Source organism: Manacus candei, unplaced genomic scaffold (genome assembly GCF_025592945.1).
Source record: "Manacus candei isolate 608988 ecotype Guabito, Panama unplaced genomic scaffold, ASM2559294v1 h1tg000092l, whole genome shotgun sequence".
NCBI classification, from domain to species: Eukaryota; Metazoa; Chordata; class Aves; order Passeriformes; family Pipridae; genus Manacus; species Manacus candei.
The window spans coordinates 1,119,053-1,136,953 of NW_026138140.1; the positions used below are offsets into that span (position 1 = coordinate 1,119,053).

The following is a 17,901-nucleotide window of genomic DNA, read 5'->3' on the forward strand; positions in this document are numbered from 1 at the left end:
AATAAGAAATACTTGTGCTAATTAAAAAATTAAAACATTTTCTGTTGGATTCAGAATGTGACACGTTTGATATCACCTTTGTTAGACACACAAATCATATGTTCCTAAGAACAGAGCCTGCTCTGAACTGCTAACATTGTTACATCCGTAGCAAACCTTCATTCATTCCTCTTCCTCTTCCCTTCCCAAGAGGGGATTTTTCCGGAGGAAAAGTCATCCAAATTATCTAAATGGTAAAATTTTTGTTGAGAGAATGTGCACTGATGAGCCAGCACTGTTAGGCCAGAAGAGTCCTAGAGCTTCATTAACTAGTGTTTCTGAAAGTCAGGTAGCAGTGCAGGTGCTGGGGGTTACGAGGTCATTAAAGAGATGACAGGCACGTATGCACTTCTCATCTGCCCTCTTTTCTCAATTTTCTTTCAAATGAACAGAGTTTTAGATGTTGCCTAAAACAGCTGCTGAAACTATTGAGCTAGAGGTGCTGCATGGAAAAGTTTCCATTTGCTAAGACTGAAAAGCAACACTACCAAATGGAGGATCTGACCTTACATGCTTGGCAAATCAAAGCCAAGAGACCTTGATCTTCTGCATTCAACTCCGGACACAAAACCAGCGAACAAAATGTGAGACCAACTACATTCTCTTTGATGCTACTTGCAATCAGTACCTGACCATAGAAACAAGCATTTAGTACAGGACCTGATGCAATCAAAAGTCCTATTTAATGTATGAAAATTGTTTTCATAATTCAACTGTTTTTCAAAACTCAGTTGTTTTCACTAACTACCATAAAGACAGAAGGACCGGTCTTACTGTTAGATCTGTCCAAGTTGGAGCATTAATGACCAAAACAGACACTTCTGTATTTAACCTAGCTACCATCTTGCTGAATTTTCAAGTACATCATATTTAGAAGGACCATACACTGGCTGAAATAAACACCCAAGAGGTAGGCATCCCTGGGATCTAGATGGCATTTATCCTGGAGGAGACTGAGCTCACTATCCAGGAAATGCTATCAGCTTGTATGTATTCACATGAGCGCTGGGGCTGCATATTTTTCCTGGTTACCACTGCAAAGGAAGCCAGGTGTCCTGTCTGGGTAATTTGGGGCCTATAACCCAGGTATTCCTCGGACCATCCTCTCTAGAGATACCCCATCACCCAGGAATGCTGCAGGAGCGAGCCATGGGCATGGAGAAGAGGATGCAAGGAGGAGGAATGGATGCTATACTGCTTGCCTGGGAACACCTCTGGGAGATGAAGAGTGGGAAATAACAGAGGCTTCTGTCCCTACTGCACGGCCATTCCTAGTTTTACTCGGTCACTGTGCATAACAGACACATCCTCTGGCATTCAAGTCTGACTATTAGAAGCCTGTGAGTTTCTCAGTTTTACCACTAGAGTAGGTTTTTGTCCTGACCCATTTATTTGTCCTGAAACGACTGTGCTCAGCAGGAAGGATGCTCTCTAAAGTATGTGACACAGTATCCAGGAAGAATAAAAATCCATGTCAGTGTATTTGTCCTTACCACAGGCAATAGTCCAATAGACCAGGGAGTCTGGAGCTTGGTAGAGGATTCGATATGGTGCCACTCTGGCACTGGAGTCCAACACAACATCAAGAGTACCCACAAGGAGACCTATAGAACAGGAAATTATGATGAAAACAGTGATAGGCCATTCAAGATCCCCCCAGAAGGGGCCTCTGTAGCCCCTCCCCATTCCATCTCACCCTCCATGGCAAAATACAGACCTATATATTCATCCCCATGCTTATGTTGTAAAGAGGAAAAGTGACCCAACAGGGAAAAATCTTCCATTCCAACAGGACTTTGGCTTTTAAATGTACCTCAACTCTAACATAAAGACAAACAAATTGAAGCAAAGCAGAAGGCAGCTGTATTATCAAATCATGTTCAAAAGTTATTTAGTTCTTTCCTGCGTTTCATATACTGTTGGAGCCCTGGGGAAAAAAAAGCCCACCAACTACAACCCCCTCCTCCAACACCAACAAAAAACCCCCAAACAATACACCCTAAAAGTGTTCAAAACTGGAATGTCAGATAGGAAAAACTAAGACTTCCAGCAAAAATAACTTTGCTACTTAATGGTCTGATTCTTCAGGGTAGAAAGGATCAAAATGCCTTAGAGTCAAGCTGTTTTTCAGATGAAAGGATACTAGGGAAAGACAAAGCCATACTGTTTTCAGAAGTAGCTTTGAAAATTCTTTGCTACTGAGGGGGCCATCAACAGTTGCATACCAAAAGCTACCAATAATTCCTAACTATATTTCCAGAAATTCTTGATCCTATTTTTACAGTAAACTACACACAAAACAAACTCTAACGCCTCAAAACTCTCTTCCACAAGAAAGACCGATTTATTTTTAAAAGAAATAAAAGGTTTTCCCCTTTTCACCTCCAAAAAAATTTTTCATCTCCCCTGCAGAGATGTCAGATTTAAATTCTCATGTTGAAGTTCCCAGCAAATTGTTTCAATTGTTTGAAAAAAATTTCAAACACATTGAAAACAAATGGATGAAGTTCTGATGATTACTTATTAGGGGTTTTTTTTGTAAATAGCTGAAATGAATGTTTTAAAACACTCCTGGTAAAGTTTTCTTCTCCTTTCAAGTGGTTGTTTTCTTCTTTTACTGCCATAGTTTTTTTTTTGTAAATAGCTGAAATGAATGTTTTAAAACACTCCTGGTAAAGTTTTCTTCTCCTTTCAAATGGCTGTTTTCTTCTTTTACTGTCATAGTTTTTTTTATTAGTTCCTCATTCTCCTCTGTCACAACTGGTACAGAAGACTTTCCCTCGCTGTTCTTCTTTCAGATTTGCATTATGCATCACAAAGATAAAAAAGCACTACCTGTTTTCCATCTCAGTAGATCCCTTAAATCTGAACTGAAACTGATACTTAGAAATACCCTGCTTATCAGTGATTTTGTATTTCCCCATTTTATGTTTTCTATTTGTATTTTGTTTTATACAGATCTTCACAGGTCAGATCAATCGTAACCTCTTTCTGCCTAATGCCTTAATATCCACCAATTTTTAATACAAGGATTCTAAAGTACACAGGAAACAAGTCTGGACACAACATGAGGTCATTAGTAAGGTGTGTTACAAAGCTATCTGCCACTTATAGGATACAAACAAAAATGTTAATGTAAAATATCCCAATGTTCATTAGTCTAACTAGCTTTAGTTGCTCCTATTGCCATCTTAAACCCTCCTCTCTCACACACTTTGATTACTGGTGTATACTGAGAAGCTGCCTCTGAACAATCCTCTCCCAGCCCTGCCGGATACACCCGGACTCCCTCCAAACTCAGGAGAATTAAGTAGGTTATAATGTTAATGCTACTTCAATTATTTTTTTTTTCAGTTAAATATACTCTCCTTCTGAGCTTCACAAACCCAGTATGGTCCTGGTCCAGAAGGCACATGACTACTTCAACCAAGTGCAAAGATCCTCAGACACTTAAAGCTGCCAATGAGCTCAGCTGGAGTGCAGACCAAGCCAGACACTACACTGCCTTCATCATCTGGGTTTGCTGCAAACACAGCAGAATTAAGCCAAAGATTCTTTATGCTTTTCAGCTTCACATGACTACTGACAGCACTAAATATGCACTAGGCATGATGTAATATCTAAATAAAGTTGTATGCTGGCCAAACGCAATCTCCTCTGAGCTACAGAAACACTGTTAATTCCCTGCATTCTTTAAAAATGTGCTTGTTTCTCTCCTCCTGCTGTATTTCCAAATTTGTTGGCGTGTGGGTGGTCCTGCCAACAAATTCTGCCCCTAGTTCTAGGAGGGCACTGCAGCTGTGAAAAATGGGATATGCAGGTAAGGTCAGGGAATCAGAACAAACCTACTGACTTGGTGCAGCAGCATTAAGTTCAGAAGAGTTTCCCATCCTACCTGGATATGGCAGACAGGAGAGGAGCAGCCCCCTGTGCCACTGAACATTGTAAGATAAAGCACGTTTCTTGAAAGAAACGTGCAAATCACTATAAAAAAAAAAACAAACCACCAACAAAAGAGACAAGCCAGCACTGAAACAACAGATGGGAGGTAGGAAAGGAAAAGAAAACAAATAATACTTTCCAGTGGTGCAGTAAGTAGGTGTTGCCCTGGGGCTTTTCAGCAGTGGAAACAGGACATGGAAACAACTGTGTAGTGAGGTTAAAGGAAGAAAATTCACAGAACTCCAGAAGATCCCATGGAAATTCAAAGTCTAGCTTACCAAGATAATTGCAACAGACATTTTATCAGGAAAATCTTACTTCTATCATCACATAACTATTTTGATAGATGATACGTGTGATATTTAAAAAAAATAAATTATGTGTTTTTATAACATTAAAACCAGTTAATATTTCCTTGTGCAGTCATGCAGCTACACCTGTCTGCCCTCCTTCAGGAACTGTTCTGTTTTGCATTGTTAGGTCAGCACTGGCTTTTTGGGTTTGGGTATTCGTTTTTTGGCTGGGGGTTTTTTGCAATGCAGACGTGATGCAACCAGAATGAAGTCACAGCATTTCATGCTGATGATCTCTTTGGGGAATTTCTACATGAAGTAGAAACGAAAATTAAAAAACACAAGACTATTAACAGCATTTTAATAGTGTTCATTAATCCTTCATAGAGCAAGTACCTTTTCAGATGCGATTAAGTAATCTGAAAGTTTCTATAGAAACAGAACAGAAACAAGGAATCATATTCCTTAGATTAGACAGGCCTTTGGGCAAGAGCCAGTAAATTACCCAGGCATCAAATCACATGACTATACTGATTGCAAGTTTTTTTCCCATTATTTCATCAGGTTTCTGACTAGATACTGAAATAAGGGAAGAAATTCTCAATGTAAGAATACTAGATCTGCAAGCCCTTGTTGAAGTGTGATGTTGTCATGAGCAAAGGTTAAATAAAGCACATGGTATAATTTGTAAGATTAACATTTGTCTAACTTACAGCAGCCCCAATCCTGAGGGCACTAAAGCACAAGCAACCATATATCAAGGAATAGTCCCATGAGACACACTTGCCAAATTTCTAGAGCAACCATACCAATACAGGGAAAAGGGAGGGATAAAGTCATTTTGTTTGACACAACTTTTTTTGTATAGTCTGGTTCCTCTTTTGCAAACTTGAATTCTAAAGTAAAGGTCCTGAAAATGTCTCAATATTCTCTTTGTTTTCTGTAAAACATAGACATTAGCAGAGGAAAACCAGTGATATGTAATACCTGGAACCAGGGAATACAAAGCCACAACTGGCTGGGGGCCTGGGAAATTGCTCTTGCATCATGTTACTGGAAGGACAACCAATGCACTGGAGGGAATTACTGGAAAGGGGTTCAGTTACCTGATGCAATTTGTGCTGAAGGAAGATATCACACTACGTTTTACTTATCTGACCACACTCAGTGGTGGCTCACATTTAGTCATAAACTGGAGGGGGAGCCTGTAACCACTGCAGAAAGTGTACAGACTAGTAGTCTGTATTCACACATTAAATTATGATGTTCTCTTCTTGTATCCTTACACTAGCAACCGATTTTCAACCTGGTTTTTTGCTAGAAGGGATTACGATCACATGAAGCCTGACCTCCTGCATAACACAGACTCCTTTTAAGTCAAATTATTTCTATCTCACCAAAGAATATTTTCTGGAAAGGTAGGTCATTCTGGTGTGAAAACTAAGCCAATTGCTTCGGCCAGTTCAGATGTTTCCAAGCACCACTGCACTCCCTGCTCTTGGGAGACCAGCATTCCACATGACTTACAGTCCAGACTGATTACAAACTGCCCACAAACAGTAATGAAATCAAGGGATGATCTGCTGTAGAATCAACCTGGTACACTGCAAGTTACCACTGAAAGCACACATACTGGACTCAAATACCTGAAGTAAGTCACAATATCTGTGATTGTTTGGATATCCATGGTACAGATCTTTGCTGCAGGAATACTTCTCCCTCTTTATTTTCTTTCTTTTAAAGTATAGCTAGTGATAATTCTTCTATCTTTCACAAAAAAGTTGCTTTATAAAGCATCGATTGCTGGTGGTTTTAAAGGAAAAGGCAGTTTATGCACTGTACGCATGAACAATCTTTTTTAGTACCAAAGGATTTTCTTATAACAACACTAACCCTCTTTCATAGAAAGTCACACTTTAATTTAAATAAAATTAAGACAAAGACTAAAGAGTCTTTATCACCTTTCTACAGTCCCCCTGACAGCAATGTTACAATTATATCTGTGAGCCTTCGGCATTTTTCCTGCTAAAATACACCGGGCTCTCAGAGTAAATTGGATTACATATCCAACCAACAGTGAGGATCTGGGTTATGTATTACCTCTAGCACACCTTATTAAAACACTGAAGCCAATGAATTGTAATAAATAATGGCATTTCAAAGCTTAAGAGTTACCAGCAGCCACGGCTTTGTTGCACAGCAAACACCATGAAAAAGCCTGGGATGGTATCAGACAGCGATGCTTCCAATTCAGCTTTAACCTCAGAGCAGAGGTGCTTTCAGCACACCCCAGAGACCTGTGATACATCCATTCCTCAGTGACATGGGGCCACCTTGTATCACACCCTGCCCAGAGCTGGAAGGAGGTCACTCTGCAGTTGGTATCACTGTTTTTGTGCAATGTTGCCACGCAGGGACACCCTCCCTTCCCCCAGTTTGCCAGATTACAAATGTGTTATTCACCCGACTCCCAGCAGCAGAGCCCTGCCCTGCTGTATCCTTCTCCCAGATCTACATGAACACAATCTACAGCCTGACAGTCTCTCACAACACCTTCTGCTAGGAGTGTTTTATCTAAAAAAAATGCCTAAACAAAGAGCATACGTGTTTTTAGCATGCAAACACAAAAGCATATCCTGCAGAAGAGCTATGTAGTACAGGTCAGACTGACTCTTGGAGCCACGCTCATGAGCTATCATCAAACAGTCTCATGGATGCCAGCAGCCTATTTGTGTAGGAGCTCAACACTGCAATTAGGAAAACTTGCAACGTCACATGTGCCAGCAGTAAGAACTTTTCAGAACAGGCATCGTGACATTCCAGCACTGAATCAGAAACACACTGCTTAAAAGGTTCTCAGTATTTAAAGTATGCTGATGATGACTCCTTCTCCTTCCACTGAAGTGATGGACACATAATGAGCTCTGGTCATAAACCTGGAACACCCAAGGGACGTATTTAGACTGTAGATGTCAGCTGATTTCCAAGAAAGCCTCAATCAATAGGGTTGATTTAAGTCATATTTGCACCATGAGCATTCAGTTTTATATTGATTTCATGGACAATGAATAAACTCTTCCTAAAGTTTAAGTATTACTTCCTGGACTATAAAAACAATAACTCATAAGAATACATAGCATAAGCTATTGTTTTTTCCTAGTGACTATAATGAATCATTACTCTTCCATTCTTTCTCAAGGCAGCTCATGTGATTAGCCCTCATTTGTTATTACAGGATGAGATCATCCAATTACTTGTCTGTCAAAACTCAACCTAGAGTAACCATCTGAACTCCATGGATAATACTATGGACAAATCCTTTTAACAGGGAGGGTCAGTTCTGTTTGATTTAATTTCATGGGAAAGCCTATATGAATAGTAAATATTATAAACCACTCAAAAATAATTACAGTGTTAAACTTTCAATACTAGTAATGATACCCACAAAAGTAGGAATATAACCTCTTCATTGTGAACACTACCCTTGAAACTTTATGAAGGGTTAGGGTTTTTTTACAGGTGTTCACTCACATAAACAAAGGTAAAATAAACTCTAAAGACTTATTTCATAACTGTCTTCCCATGTGGGTTATATAGCATTTGCTTACATGGGCATCTAATGTAGAATCAAGAAAAAGAAATTTTTCCTCTCAACATAAGGTGTTGAAACTAAGATTTGTTAAGTTTTCTCCAGTGTCTGCCTTTGTTGTTCTCTCTTTCTACTAATGCAGTTCTATAGAGCACTGATTTGTCCAGCCACCATTTCCTTTACACACAACTTTTCGAACATGTTCAGTGCAATGGACTTTGGGGATGAACTGTCCCTTCTACTGACATTTAGCCAGAAAAGCAGCAAAGACAGTACTTGCTTTTTCTGTCTTCAGACTGATGGACACAAATGAGGGAAGACAGAAAACCTAACCATTAATCTTTAAAAAAAAGAAAGCTCAGGAAAGGCCAATGTGATGATCCGGTTTGACTACTGAGGGATAAAGCAGTAACAAACATTAAAGCTTTCATCCAGCCTACAAGTTTAACAACTGTAAAAGTGATCAGCAATTGAACTACTACCACAACACTTGTCAAGGTGTCCTAACAACTTGTGACCATCCCTGTAAAAAATCTGCATCTTAACTCAAACCTAAATCTCATTGGGCTCAGACTTCCATCTTTTAGAATTTTTGGTAACTTCTTCTGCTAAGCTGAAGGGCCCTAAGCAGTGTAAGGGTAACCACATTTGTCAGTGTTATCTACTAAACAATACTTAAAGAATCTCAGGCTTATAAACCTTTGCTGGCTTTCTCTGTAACAGAGAAGAAACCAGAATGTGCATTACATTCTGTATCTACCATTACATACAGATAAATACACACAAAGCAAAAGAATTTCCAAAAAAAACAAAATAAATTTCCACCGAGGCTCAGTTTTGCAGATGATGTAAAGTCCAGGCAAAGAACTCCCACAAGAATACATCCAAATAATAAGTTCCCAGAAATGAACCCACCAGAATTTAACTGAAACAAAACCCAGCAGAAGTAGGAAAACACAGAGAGATGAGCACTGACAAGATATGCTGGACAATTACAGGTATGTGAAAGCTTACAACACAGAGTAAAACTGATATTTGGACAAAACCTCAAACAAATAATCTCACAGTCCTGAAGAAAATGAATTTTATACTACTTTTGGTTTGATATAAACAATTATTCGTAAATTTGTAAAAAAAAAACCCCAAAACATTCAGGAAAAGCAGTGTCAAGTATCACTGACCAAAGCAGCAGTGAAGTCACTGAATTTCACTCAAAACTACTTATTTTAAGTATCCCATTCTCTCAGAGTAGCAGAAGCAAATTAAACAGATTTCATCCAAGAGCAAAATGTAAATCAAGTACATGTGCACCAATACACCGTTCAGAGAAACTATGTAAGACTAATGAACAAATCAAGTGAGGAGGAGTCATTTAACGAAAAAGAAAGAAAAACAAAAAACACCACCAAATAAAAATAAAAATAAATACAGAAAACCAAAACAAAAACCAAACAAAAAAACAAACAACCAAAAAACCACAAAAACAAACAAAAAAAAACAACAAACATAAAAACTCCCAAGAACCACCAAACAAAAAACCCCCAATGAAACAGAAAAAAACGCAAACAAACATCACCACTGCTAACCCAAGAAAAATTACTGCAAACTGAATCTAGTCAACGAAATCAATGGTATAAATTGAGAACTGAAGTGTGTACAGTAAACTCAGCTTTAACTAAGAACAGTTCTGAAGCACAGTATGGTCAAATACAAGCTAAACCTGAAGAGAAGCAATAGTTTCAGAAAAAGCTAATTTTAAATTCTAACTGTTCTGACTGAATACCTGCTGATAGGTGAGATTTCAATAAGCTATCAGAGGAGGCACTTTACCAGAGAAATCAATGATGCTGAACAAAAAAATCTCAGTAACTCTGGCTAACAAAATACTGGAAAAGGCAGAGGGAAAGCATAAGATGGGACTGTGAGGAAAGAACAACAATAAAAGAAATTTAAAAATTACTGGGTGATACTAAAACTACTGCTGTAGAACGAATTCATATATCCCTACTTGGAAACTTCAGAAAAAAAATAATCAGAAATCAGACCTAGAAAATACTTAGAAACATTCTTCTGAAAAGAAAACAAATGGAAAGGTTATCAAGAAGTCCTCCAGAACCTAAGCCTACCTAAGTACCAGATTTAAAGGCAAAAATGCATATGAAATTTCTGAATATCAACACTGATCAGACAACAGAAGGATGATTAGTGATCAAAGAGGGAAAGAAAAGCCAGATTTCAGCCAAATGCTTACAGTTCTTTATACATTTTGTATCATCATACTTCAATAGCATCGGTGGCAGGGACAACTCCTGTCTATTACAGGAACCTCTGTGAAATAAGATATATTCTTACAAGGATTCATAAGTGGACAGTGGAGGGATGGAAATATGGAAACTGATGTGAAGAAGTGCTACTTCTTCTACACCTTTCAGTGTGGGACTAAAGAGCAATAACAAAAATCCTGCAAGCAACACAAACTCTGGCATAATGCAGAAAATTACTAAGAGGCCTAGACATTTATTGCTTACTATTCTGTGATCCTGTGTGACATTTCCAACAGGGTTTCCTACAAACAGGAGAAACATCAGGCAATCCTGGAATTCCACATGTCAAGTAACAGGACATGTGGAATTTTGCCTTATTTCAGAAGGCAAAAATGGCAAAGGGCAGCTCAGCTCAGAAGCCTTGATGGGTCACACTGTTCACAGGGTAAAAGGTGAAGTATCATTCAAGAAAAGTCTTTGACCAAGAAGCATTACAGCAGGGAAAGCAAAGCTACACCAAGCAACATCTCAGGCCCTGTATCTGTGCAAACAGTGCCCTGCTGCAAGAACTGGAGATCAAGAGAACCTTTAAGTAGGAAGTGAGACACCTTCCAACTGAGGAACTGGGAAAGCATCTGGGAATTCGACAGAAAGACTGGTGAATCAAACAGCAGTTCAACCCTAGACATCTGCATGTTCTCTTGAAATGGAAATCCACTACTGTGAAAAAGCAAAATACACCCACAGCAGATCCTAAGGAAAAGCTCAGAAGCATCAGAGCAGATTTGGGGTACTGCCAAATGACAGAGTGGAGCAAAAGAGACTGGTTTGCACTCCATGAGCTGCAATGAACATGAAAAGCTGACAGATAGGCTGGCCACCTCTACTGGTTATGCTAATTGCATCCATTTTGATAAATACTACATTTCAAGTATCAGAAAAAGCACACGCCTTCTACTCAAATGTACCAAGTTTGACATGCAAAATTTTAACTGCTTGAGGCAACAAGGGCAGAGTTAACAAGTTTGTTAAGGCATGTACCATCCTTTGTTCAGGCAGATGATACGCTGGCCAAAAGACTTTCTAAACCTTAAGTATAAAAACAGGTTTTCAAGCAACCTCTTCCTCAACTCTCTGAATTGACAGGTTGAGAGCAAGACAGAATCTTATCTCCAAACTTGATCTACTCATTGTGTTGTTCAGCAAGGCTGCAGAAAAGTCTTTCAAGATGGAACACTGTCACAGTATTAAAAATTGTATTAGATCTGACACTGAAAGCTCACATCAGCCAGCCAAGCTCAGAACCCCTCCTTTCTGCCCTTCCAGTGTGGAAATTAAACAATAACTCCTTTTGCAAAAATGTCTGGGGAGAAAGATAGTACTTCATCAGATTCTTTTATCACCAGAAGTCAGCAAATTTCCATCTGCTCTCTTCTGCTCAAACATTTGAATCATCTTTGGCAATATCTCATAAACTTATAAGCTCCTACTGCATCTCTCACCCATGCACTGTCCCAGTTGTAAGTATATATATACTCTGTCTGCAAAATAATTCACTCCTAAAAACAGTTCTTTCAAGCTAAGAACAATTTATTTGCCTTGGGATTCAAAGAGATCTTACAATAACACTTTAAACAAAATGACTTAGAATTCATCTCTACTTCACCCACAAATGTACACATACAAAAGGAGCACAGTAGCCACAAGTTAATTGTACCACACCCTCAGTCTCTCTTCCTGTAAGCTCCAAGTGAATACATTGCTCTGCCATCCACTGTTAGTCTCACTAATTCCTTTCAATAATGTTTCCAAGCAGAAGAGTTTGGGAAACATTATCCCAGTACAGCAGAAAGCAGTTAGAGACATTTTAAAACCTATCTGTCACATTTGAATGCAAGACATGCTTAAAAACATGAGCCTTTTAGTTGTTTATAAACTTTACAGCATGTTCAAGATCCTTACATCCATGAAAGTAGTACTATCATACAGGGCACAGTGCCCAAATGATGGTAGAGATCTGGGTTCACCTTCTCTCTCTCTCTGCTTCAGCACATGCAGGCTGCTGGGCAAATAAATACATCAGATTCTTCTGGAAAAGGAATTATTTCATGTAGGTCAAACTACCAGGCTGCCCGGGGAAGCAAGTAGAATATGTATGAAGGAGAGAAGGTTAAAAACATCCAGCACCTTTGAGAAAACTAATAACAGGAAAGAAAATACTTTTTTCCCTGTTGGTGAACAAAGGGAAGATGAAACTCTTGAGCAAAGGTCACAGAGAAGCAATACACGGGCATGGCATTATGTGGAATGCATGAAACAATTTAATTTAGGAGAAAGTTCATCAATCATCAAGTACTTTTAAAGCAGCAAAATACACTTTTTTTGTTCTTGTCCTGGAAGATTAATGCAATGATGCAAGATAATGTGAGTTTGCAGAATAGCTATGAAAATCCAATTTAAAATCCAATTCACAAGTCTTTCCTATTTTCCTTTTGTTAAAAGGAAAATAAAACCCAAGCAACCCTTCAGTTAAGCCATGCTTACAAAGAAAAGTTGCACCGATGTGACCAGTGCCGACATAGACACAATAATTTAAATGAGTACAGACCTTACTTCAGTAGGACTTTTAGCAGAAAAGCTGTGTCTCTGAAAAAATTATTGATCAAATACACTTTGTTAGCAGAGATGACTTCTATGGGCTCACTAATCATCACTCCCTTAACACATAAAAAGATCATCCTAATTCTTCTAACTTGTTACAATACAATATTAAAATAAGCGGAAAAAGCGTCTCCAATGTCCAAACAAGCATTTAAACAGTGTTTCTCAGTTCAACAGTTACACAAACGAAGGTCAAGAGGAGAGAACCAGTGTAAAAGGGCTGATTTTTCACCCCTTCCCCCAAGGCAACTGATACTCCTTCTCCTGCAAAGGATTGCGGCACTCAGAGTGGATCCAGGAGAACAGATAACACCAGCACTGTTCTTCTTTTCCAACACAAAGCCAACAGGAATTACTTTCACCACCCCCAAGGCTATACAAAATACTTGTTTTTAAACTGAGATGTGTCAAAAGACCTGAAAGATGAGGCCTTCCAGACTTTGCTCTAGTGACGGCAAACTTTGTCCACAGGATGGTAGTTAAGTGATGGAAGATGGGTAACACAGAGACCCTGGTAGATACTTCACGCCTTTCAGACGAATTTTCAGAGTCACAGCATTCCAATCTACCTCCAAAGGGGTCTGTTCTCAGCCTTCCCCCCTCATTCTCACTCACCCACCTGAAAGCACTGTCTCTTCCTTCAGCTGCATTACAGAGCAGCCCCAGCTAAAGTTCTTTGAAACCTGACATGATCAGGGATGAAGAGAAGGGCATCACATTTAACCCTGATCAGTTTGCTGATGGGGTAGTTTCACAGCAAATCTAGATTTGAGGGCTCTGCCAGAAAAATCAATGCTTCTCATTGTCTACCCACTGCTTAAGTTACACAGTGAAGACGGGTAATGTCATCAACCCCATAGTCTCATCAATTTGAAAGTCAATTGTCATTCTACAATTCAAGACAAACGACTTCAAGAGTCAATAATGAAGGAGTACAAGTCAGAAAATGTTAGATCAAAAAATAAAAAATAAAGGACAGCTGTATTTACATCCTCTCTCGCATATATGAATTCAGGCCATCATCACCACAGTGTAAAATCCTGCATACAATACTTCTAGACAGTTTCAAGGACATATAAGCTGGTTTCTCACAGAGCAACCAGGCCAAATTTTATACCACATTCATGGGTGGATAACTTTTTAGACTATATCTGAGCAAATTTCAGCATTATGTCACTACAGAAAGGACAATTAAGGAGAAAAAACCCCTAACCCACCATTCATAAAAGGTTCTTTTTTATTCCTGTTTCTTTACTTTTGATCAGATAACCTCCAGCTCTGTCACAAGAACAGTACCATTATCATCTACAGAACTTCCACAGGGTCATCCTAAATGCTATCATTGCTGCAAATTACGTATCCAGATTACCTTTTCAGCAGATTTATTTATTCCGAACCCTCAGGATCAGTTAGGTCCCTCAATACCTTGCTTTTAACCAGTCTTTCCTACTGGCAACAACCCACTGGTTTTCTCTACCTGCCTGGGCCCTCAATGGGCAGACCACAGCTGTTAGAACAACCAGTGTAAAATTCCAGTATTTCCATGAAAAACAAATAATCGTAAGTTCCACTTATTACTGTGCCTGCCGACCTGTGACTGGCCTGCACACTCTACATCCCCGTCTCTCTTTCCTTCTTTTATCCTTCCTTCCTTCCTCTCCCACCTTCTATTGACCACTGTGTCAAAAATTCTTGTCATTTTGGCACGTGGTCTAACAAGTTCCCGTACAGCCCTTTAAATACTGACAGCACCAATAATTTAATAACGGGGGATTGATTAGTTATGGTTTTGGCAACATACTGGAAAAAGTACAACATTTTTCCGGCTCTTCTCTGTGCAAACAAACAAACCCCCTGGAAGTTGCCTTATTGCTACTACCTCAATGCCACTGCTGCTGCAATTCCAGGCAAAGCACAGGAACTAGTAAAAGCTACATGGAAAGCAGTTTTCAAAATACACATAGAAATTTTGCCACCTAAACAATATTCACTATACAGACTTCATTCACAAACTAAAATAATGGCTACAGTGCACAAATATTTACATTCCAAGGGGCAGGGGGGAAATGCAGAAACAAAGAACTGTTTCTGTATTCTGAACTTCTACCAAATGCTGCTGGCTTATCTGGCTTTCACAAAAAACCCTGCACATTTATGAATCCTACTCCCACTCAAGGACAAAATCTTCAGAAGTAATCTCTCCATCTGTACAGTGGTATCACCAACCAAACAACTGCAAGAAGACTTAGGTATATATGCACTGTGCAAACAGGTTGAGGAAAAAACTCTTAAATTCTCAACATGTTGCCCCAATAACTGAGGAATGACTGGAAAACAGACAGGTATCTCAAATGATCTCTAATTCAAAGATAACAAAGTCAGAAAGGTAAGAAGAATGCCTTGTCAGATTTTAAAAGGCCAGGGGGCAATCCATGAAAGGGGAGCCTGAAAAGAATTTCTCAGTAAATAGAGCAAGGATGAACTTTTAAGGCACAACATGTCTTTTTATTGATTTGACAACTCTGTCCATAATTCAAAAGATTTTAAAAAATAATTAAAAATCTGTAGTAGCTGCTGGTCACTTCCCACACAAAAATGAGGTGGTTTATCAACACACAACACTGAAGTAGACTGAAGACCTTGGCGGTCTACACAAAAACACACTTCACAGCAATGCTTTAGTTCAGATTATAAATTGTTTACAAGTCCATAGAGCATTCAAAGACCGAAGAAACGCTTAATCTCCTGGTAAATATGTACAGGACCTTGAACCAAATACAGATGTAGTCCATATGTTTACTTTGCTTAGTCTGAAGTACTAGTTGTCATGGAAGTGGGTAAAGAAGAAAGCACAGGTTTTCAGAGAATGAGTTTGACTGTTCTGTACCAATTCAAGAAGTACCAGTGGAAACACCACTGTGTTCTGTATCTCCAGTATACGAAAATGTACCAATGGAAGTACCATTGGGTCCTGTATCCCCAATATGCAGATGTGTACATACATTGCCTAAAGAAGGGTGGAAGGTCTTGACAAATGGATATGCACAGTACTATCGAGGCTTAGATGCTTATGACCCAAACATCTACAAAAGCGTCTCCACTTGCCAGCAGTCGGAAACAAAAGCATTCAGGGAACATACTTCACAAGGACATCGTGGAGAATACGGAGAAGCCGAAGCAAATCTCTTCTAATTTATGAGTTACAACACGGTCTTTAAAACGTTTTAAAGAAGGTGAGTTAGAGGCTCAACAACAAAACGCTCCCGGAATCTGGGCAAGTCACAGCCCGATGTACGGAGCCATTGGACACCGGGGGGGGGGGGGGGGTGTCACCCCACAAAGCTCCAGTGCATAAATCCTCACGGGAACCTTGGCGTATCCCACGCACCTGAGCACCGACGGGGCGCCCCCAGCCCGGGCACCGGGAGGGAGAGGGGCAGGATGGGGGAGCGCCCCCGCATCCCCTGGGGACCCCCCGCCCCGCGGGCACCGCCCCGCCCGGACCCCGGCCCGCCGCCGCCGCCCTTACCCGCCAGTCCCCCGCCGCCGCCATCGCCGCCGTGCCCCTTCCTCCTCTGCAGGATGAAGTAGGGGTTGGCCCGCTCCGTCACCCACAGCGCGTTCGCCAGCAGCACCTCCTCGGGGTTCACCCACATGCTCCCGGCGCGGACAAAGGCGGGCCCGGCGGGCTGCGGGGGCGGCTCACGCTCGCACCGCCCGCATCAGGCGCCACCATGCCCGGCCGCCGCGGCCGACGGCGCAGCCCCGCGGGCACCGGCGGGCACCGGGCGGAGGGGCGGCGGTGGAAGCAGCAGCAGCAGCAGCAGCCGCATAGCCCCTCGCTGGGCCCCCGCCGCCTACCCGCGCTCCGCCGGGCGCGGAGGGGCGGCTGCAGCGGCCCGGGGCGGCGGCAGCTCCCGCCGCAGTGGTGACATCAGCGCCGGCCCCGCCGCCGCTCCGCGCTCCTCTCCCGCACAAAGCCCGCGGGAACCGCCGCGCTCCCGCGCCGTGCGCGCCCCCGCTCGCCCCGCCCGCCGGGCGGGCAGCGCGCTCCCGGCACCTGCGCGCACCGGGCACGGGCACGGTCCTGCCCGCTCCCCGGCGTGGAGCCGCGGGGACACCGTGGGGAGGGCGGTGCGGGGTGAGAGCAGCCCCGCCGAGAAGGACCCGCGGGTTCCGCTGGAGGAAAAGCTGCTCGTGAGCCGGCAAGGCGCGCTCGCAGCCCAAGAAGCCGATTTTGTCCCGGGCTGCATCACAAGCAGCGCGGCCAGCAAGGCGAGGGAGGGGATTCTTGCCCCTCTGTTCTGGTGAGACCCCACCTGGAGTGCTGCGTCCAGCCTCCTGTGGAGACAGGCTGAGAGAGCTGTGGTTGCTGAGCCTGCAGAACAGAAGGCTCGGGGAGACCTTCGAGCAACTTGCAGTACCTGAAGGGGCTACAAGAGAGCTGGAGAGGGACGTTTTGCAAGAGCACGTGATGATAGGATATGATAGGAGTGGTGGCTTCAATCCACCAGAGGGCAGGTGTAGATTAGATACCAGGAAGAAATTCTTTGGTAGGAGGGTGGTGAGGCACTGGAACAGGTTGCCCAGTGAAGTTGTGGATGCCCCATCCCTGAAAGCATCTAAGGCCAGGTTGGGCAGTGCTGATCTAGTGCTGCCCATGGCAGGGGGTTGGAACTGGATGATCTTTAAAGTCACTTCCAACCCAAACCATTCTATGATTCCCTCTTTTAACTGCCTGCCTTGAAAAATTTGGCCTTCTCATCCTGTGGCTCAGAGAAGTTTGTAAGATTGGGTGTTAAGAGAGGGATCTGACCTCAACTTTGAGGGAAGCCATCCACCAGAGGTGGTGAGACAATCCTCTTTCCACAGTCCCTTTTTTAAGTATCCCTTCTCTGCTATGCCCCACATAGCATTTGAAATTCACCTCTGCTGCTGAAGACCACATCATGCCTATTGCTTAAGATGGGGGGAATTTTTGAGGGCCTGAAAGTCCTAAAATAAACCAGTATACTTGGCAGTATGCCAAGCACACTCAAAAGGAACAGTAGTATGCATAAGTAACATGTTTTCTACCCTTGCAACTCTGAACACTATTTGCTTTCCAAGTTGT

The 17,901-nt window shown here is 41.7% G+C and overlaps 1 protein-coding gene across 2 annotated transcripts in view; it reads right to left on the bottom strand.

Moving 5' to 3' along the window:
- TBC1D9 (TBC1 domain family member 9) overlaps positions 1-16,515 on the bottom strand; it is a 51,243-nt gene extending 34,728 nt beyond the window's left edge. Inside the window, exons 1-2 of one of the 2 annotated variants that reach the window (XM_051768099.1) lie at positions 16,318-16,515; positions 1,533-1,643 (exon numbers count right to left, since the gene is read on the bottom strand). In XM_051768099.1, the coding sequence (XP_051624059.1) occupies positions 1,533-1,643; positions 16,318-16,444 (238 nt within the window). In that variant the 5' untranslated portion in view covers positions 16,445-16,515. The remainder of the gene's footprint in view (positions 1-1,532; positions 1,644-16,317) is intronic. The other variant, XM_051768098.1, reaches the window with a different exon arrangement.
- Positions 16,516-17,901: the final 1,386 nt, after the last annotated feature.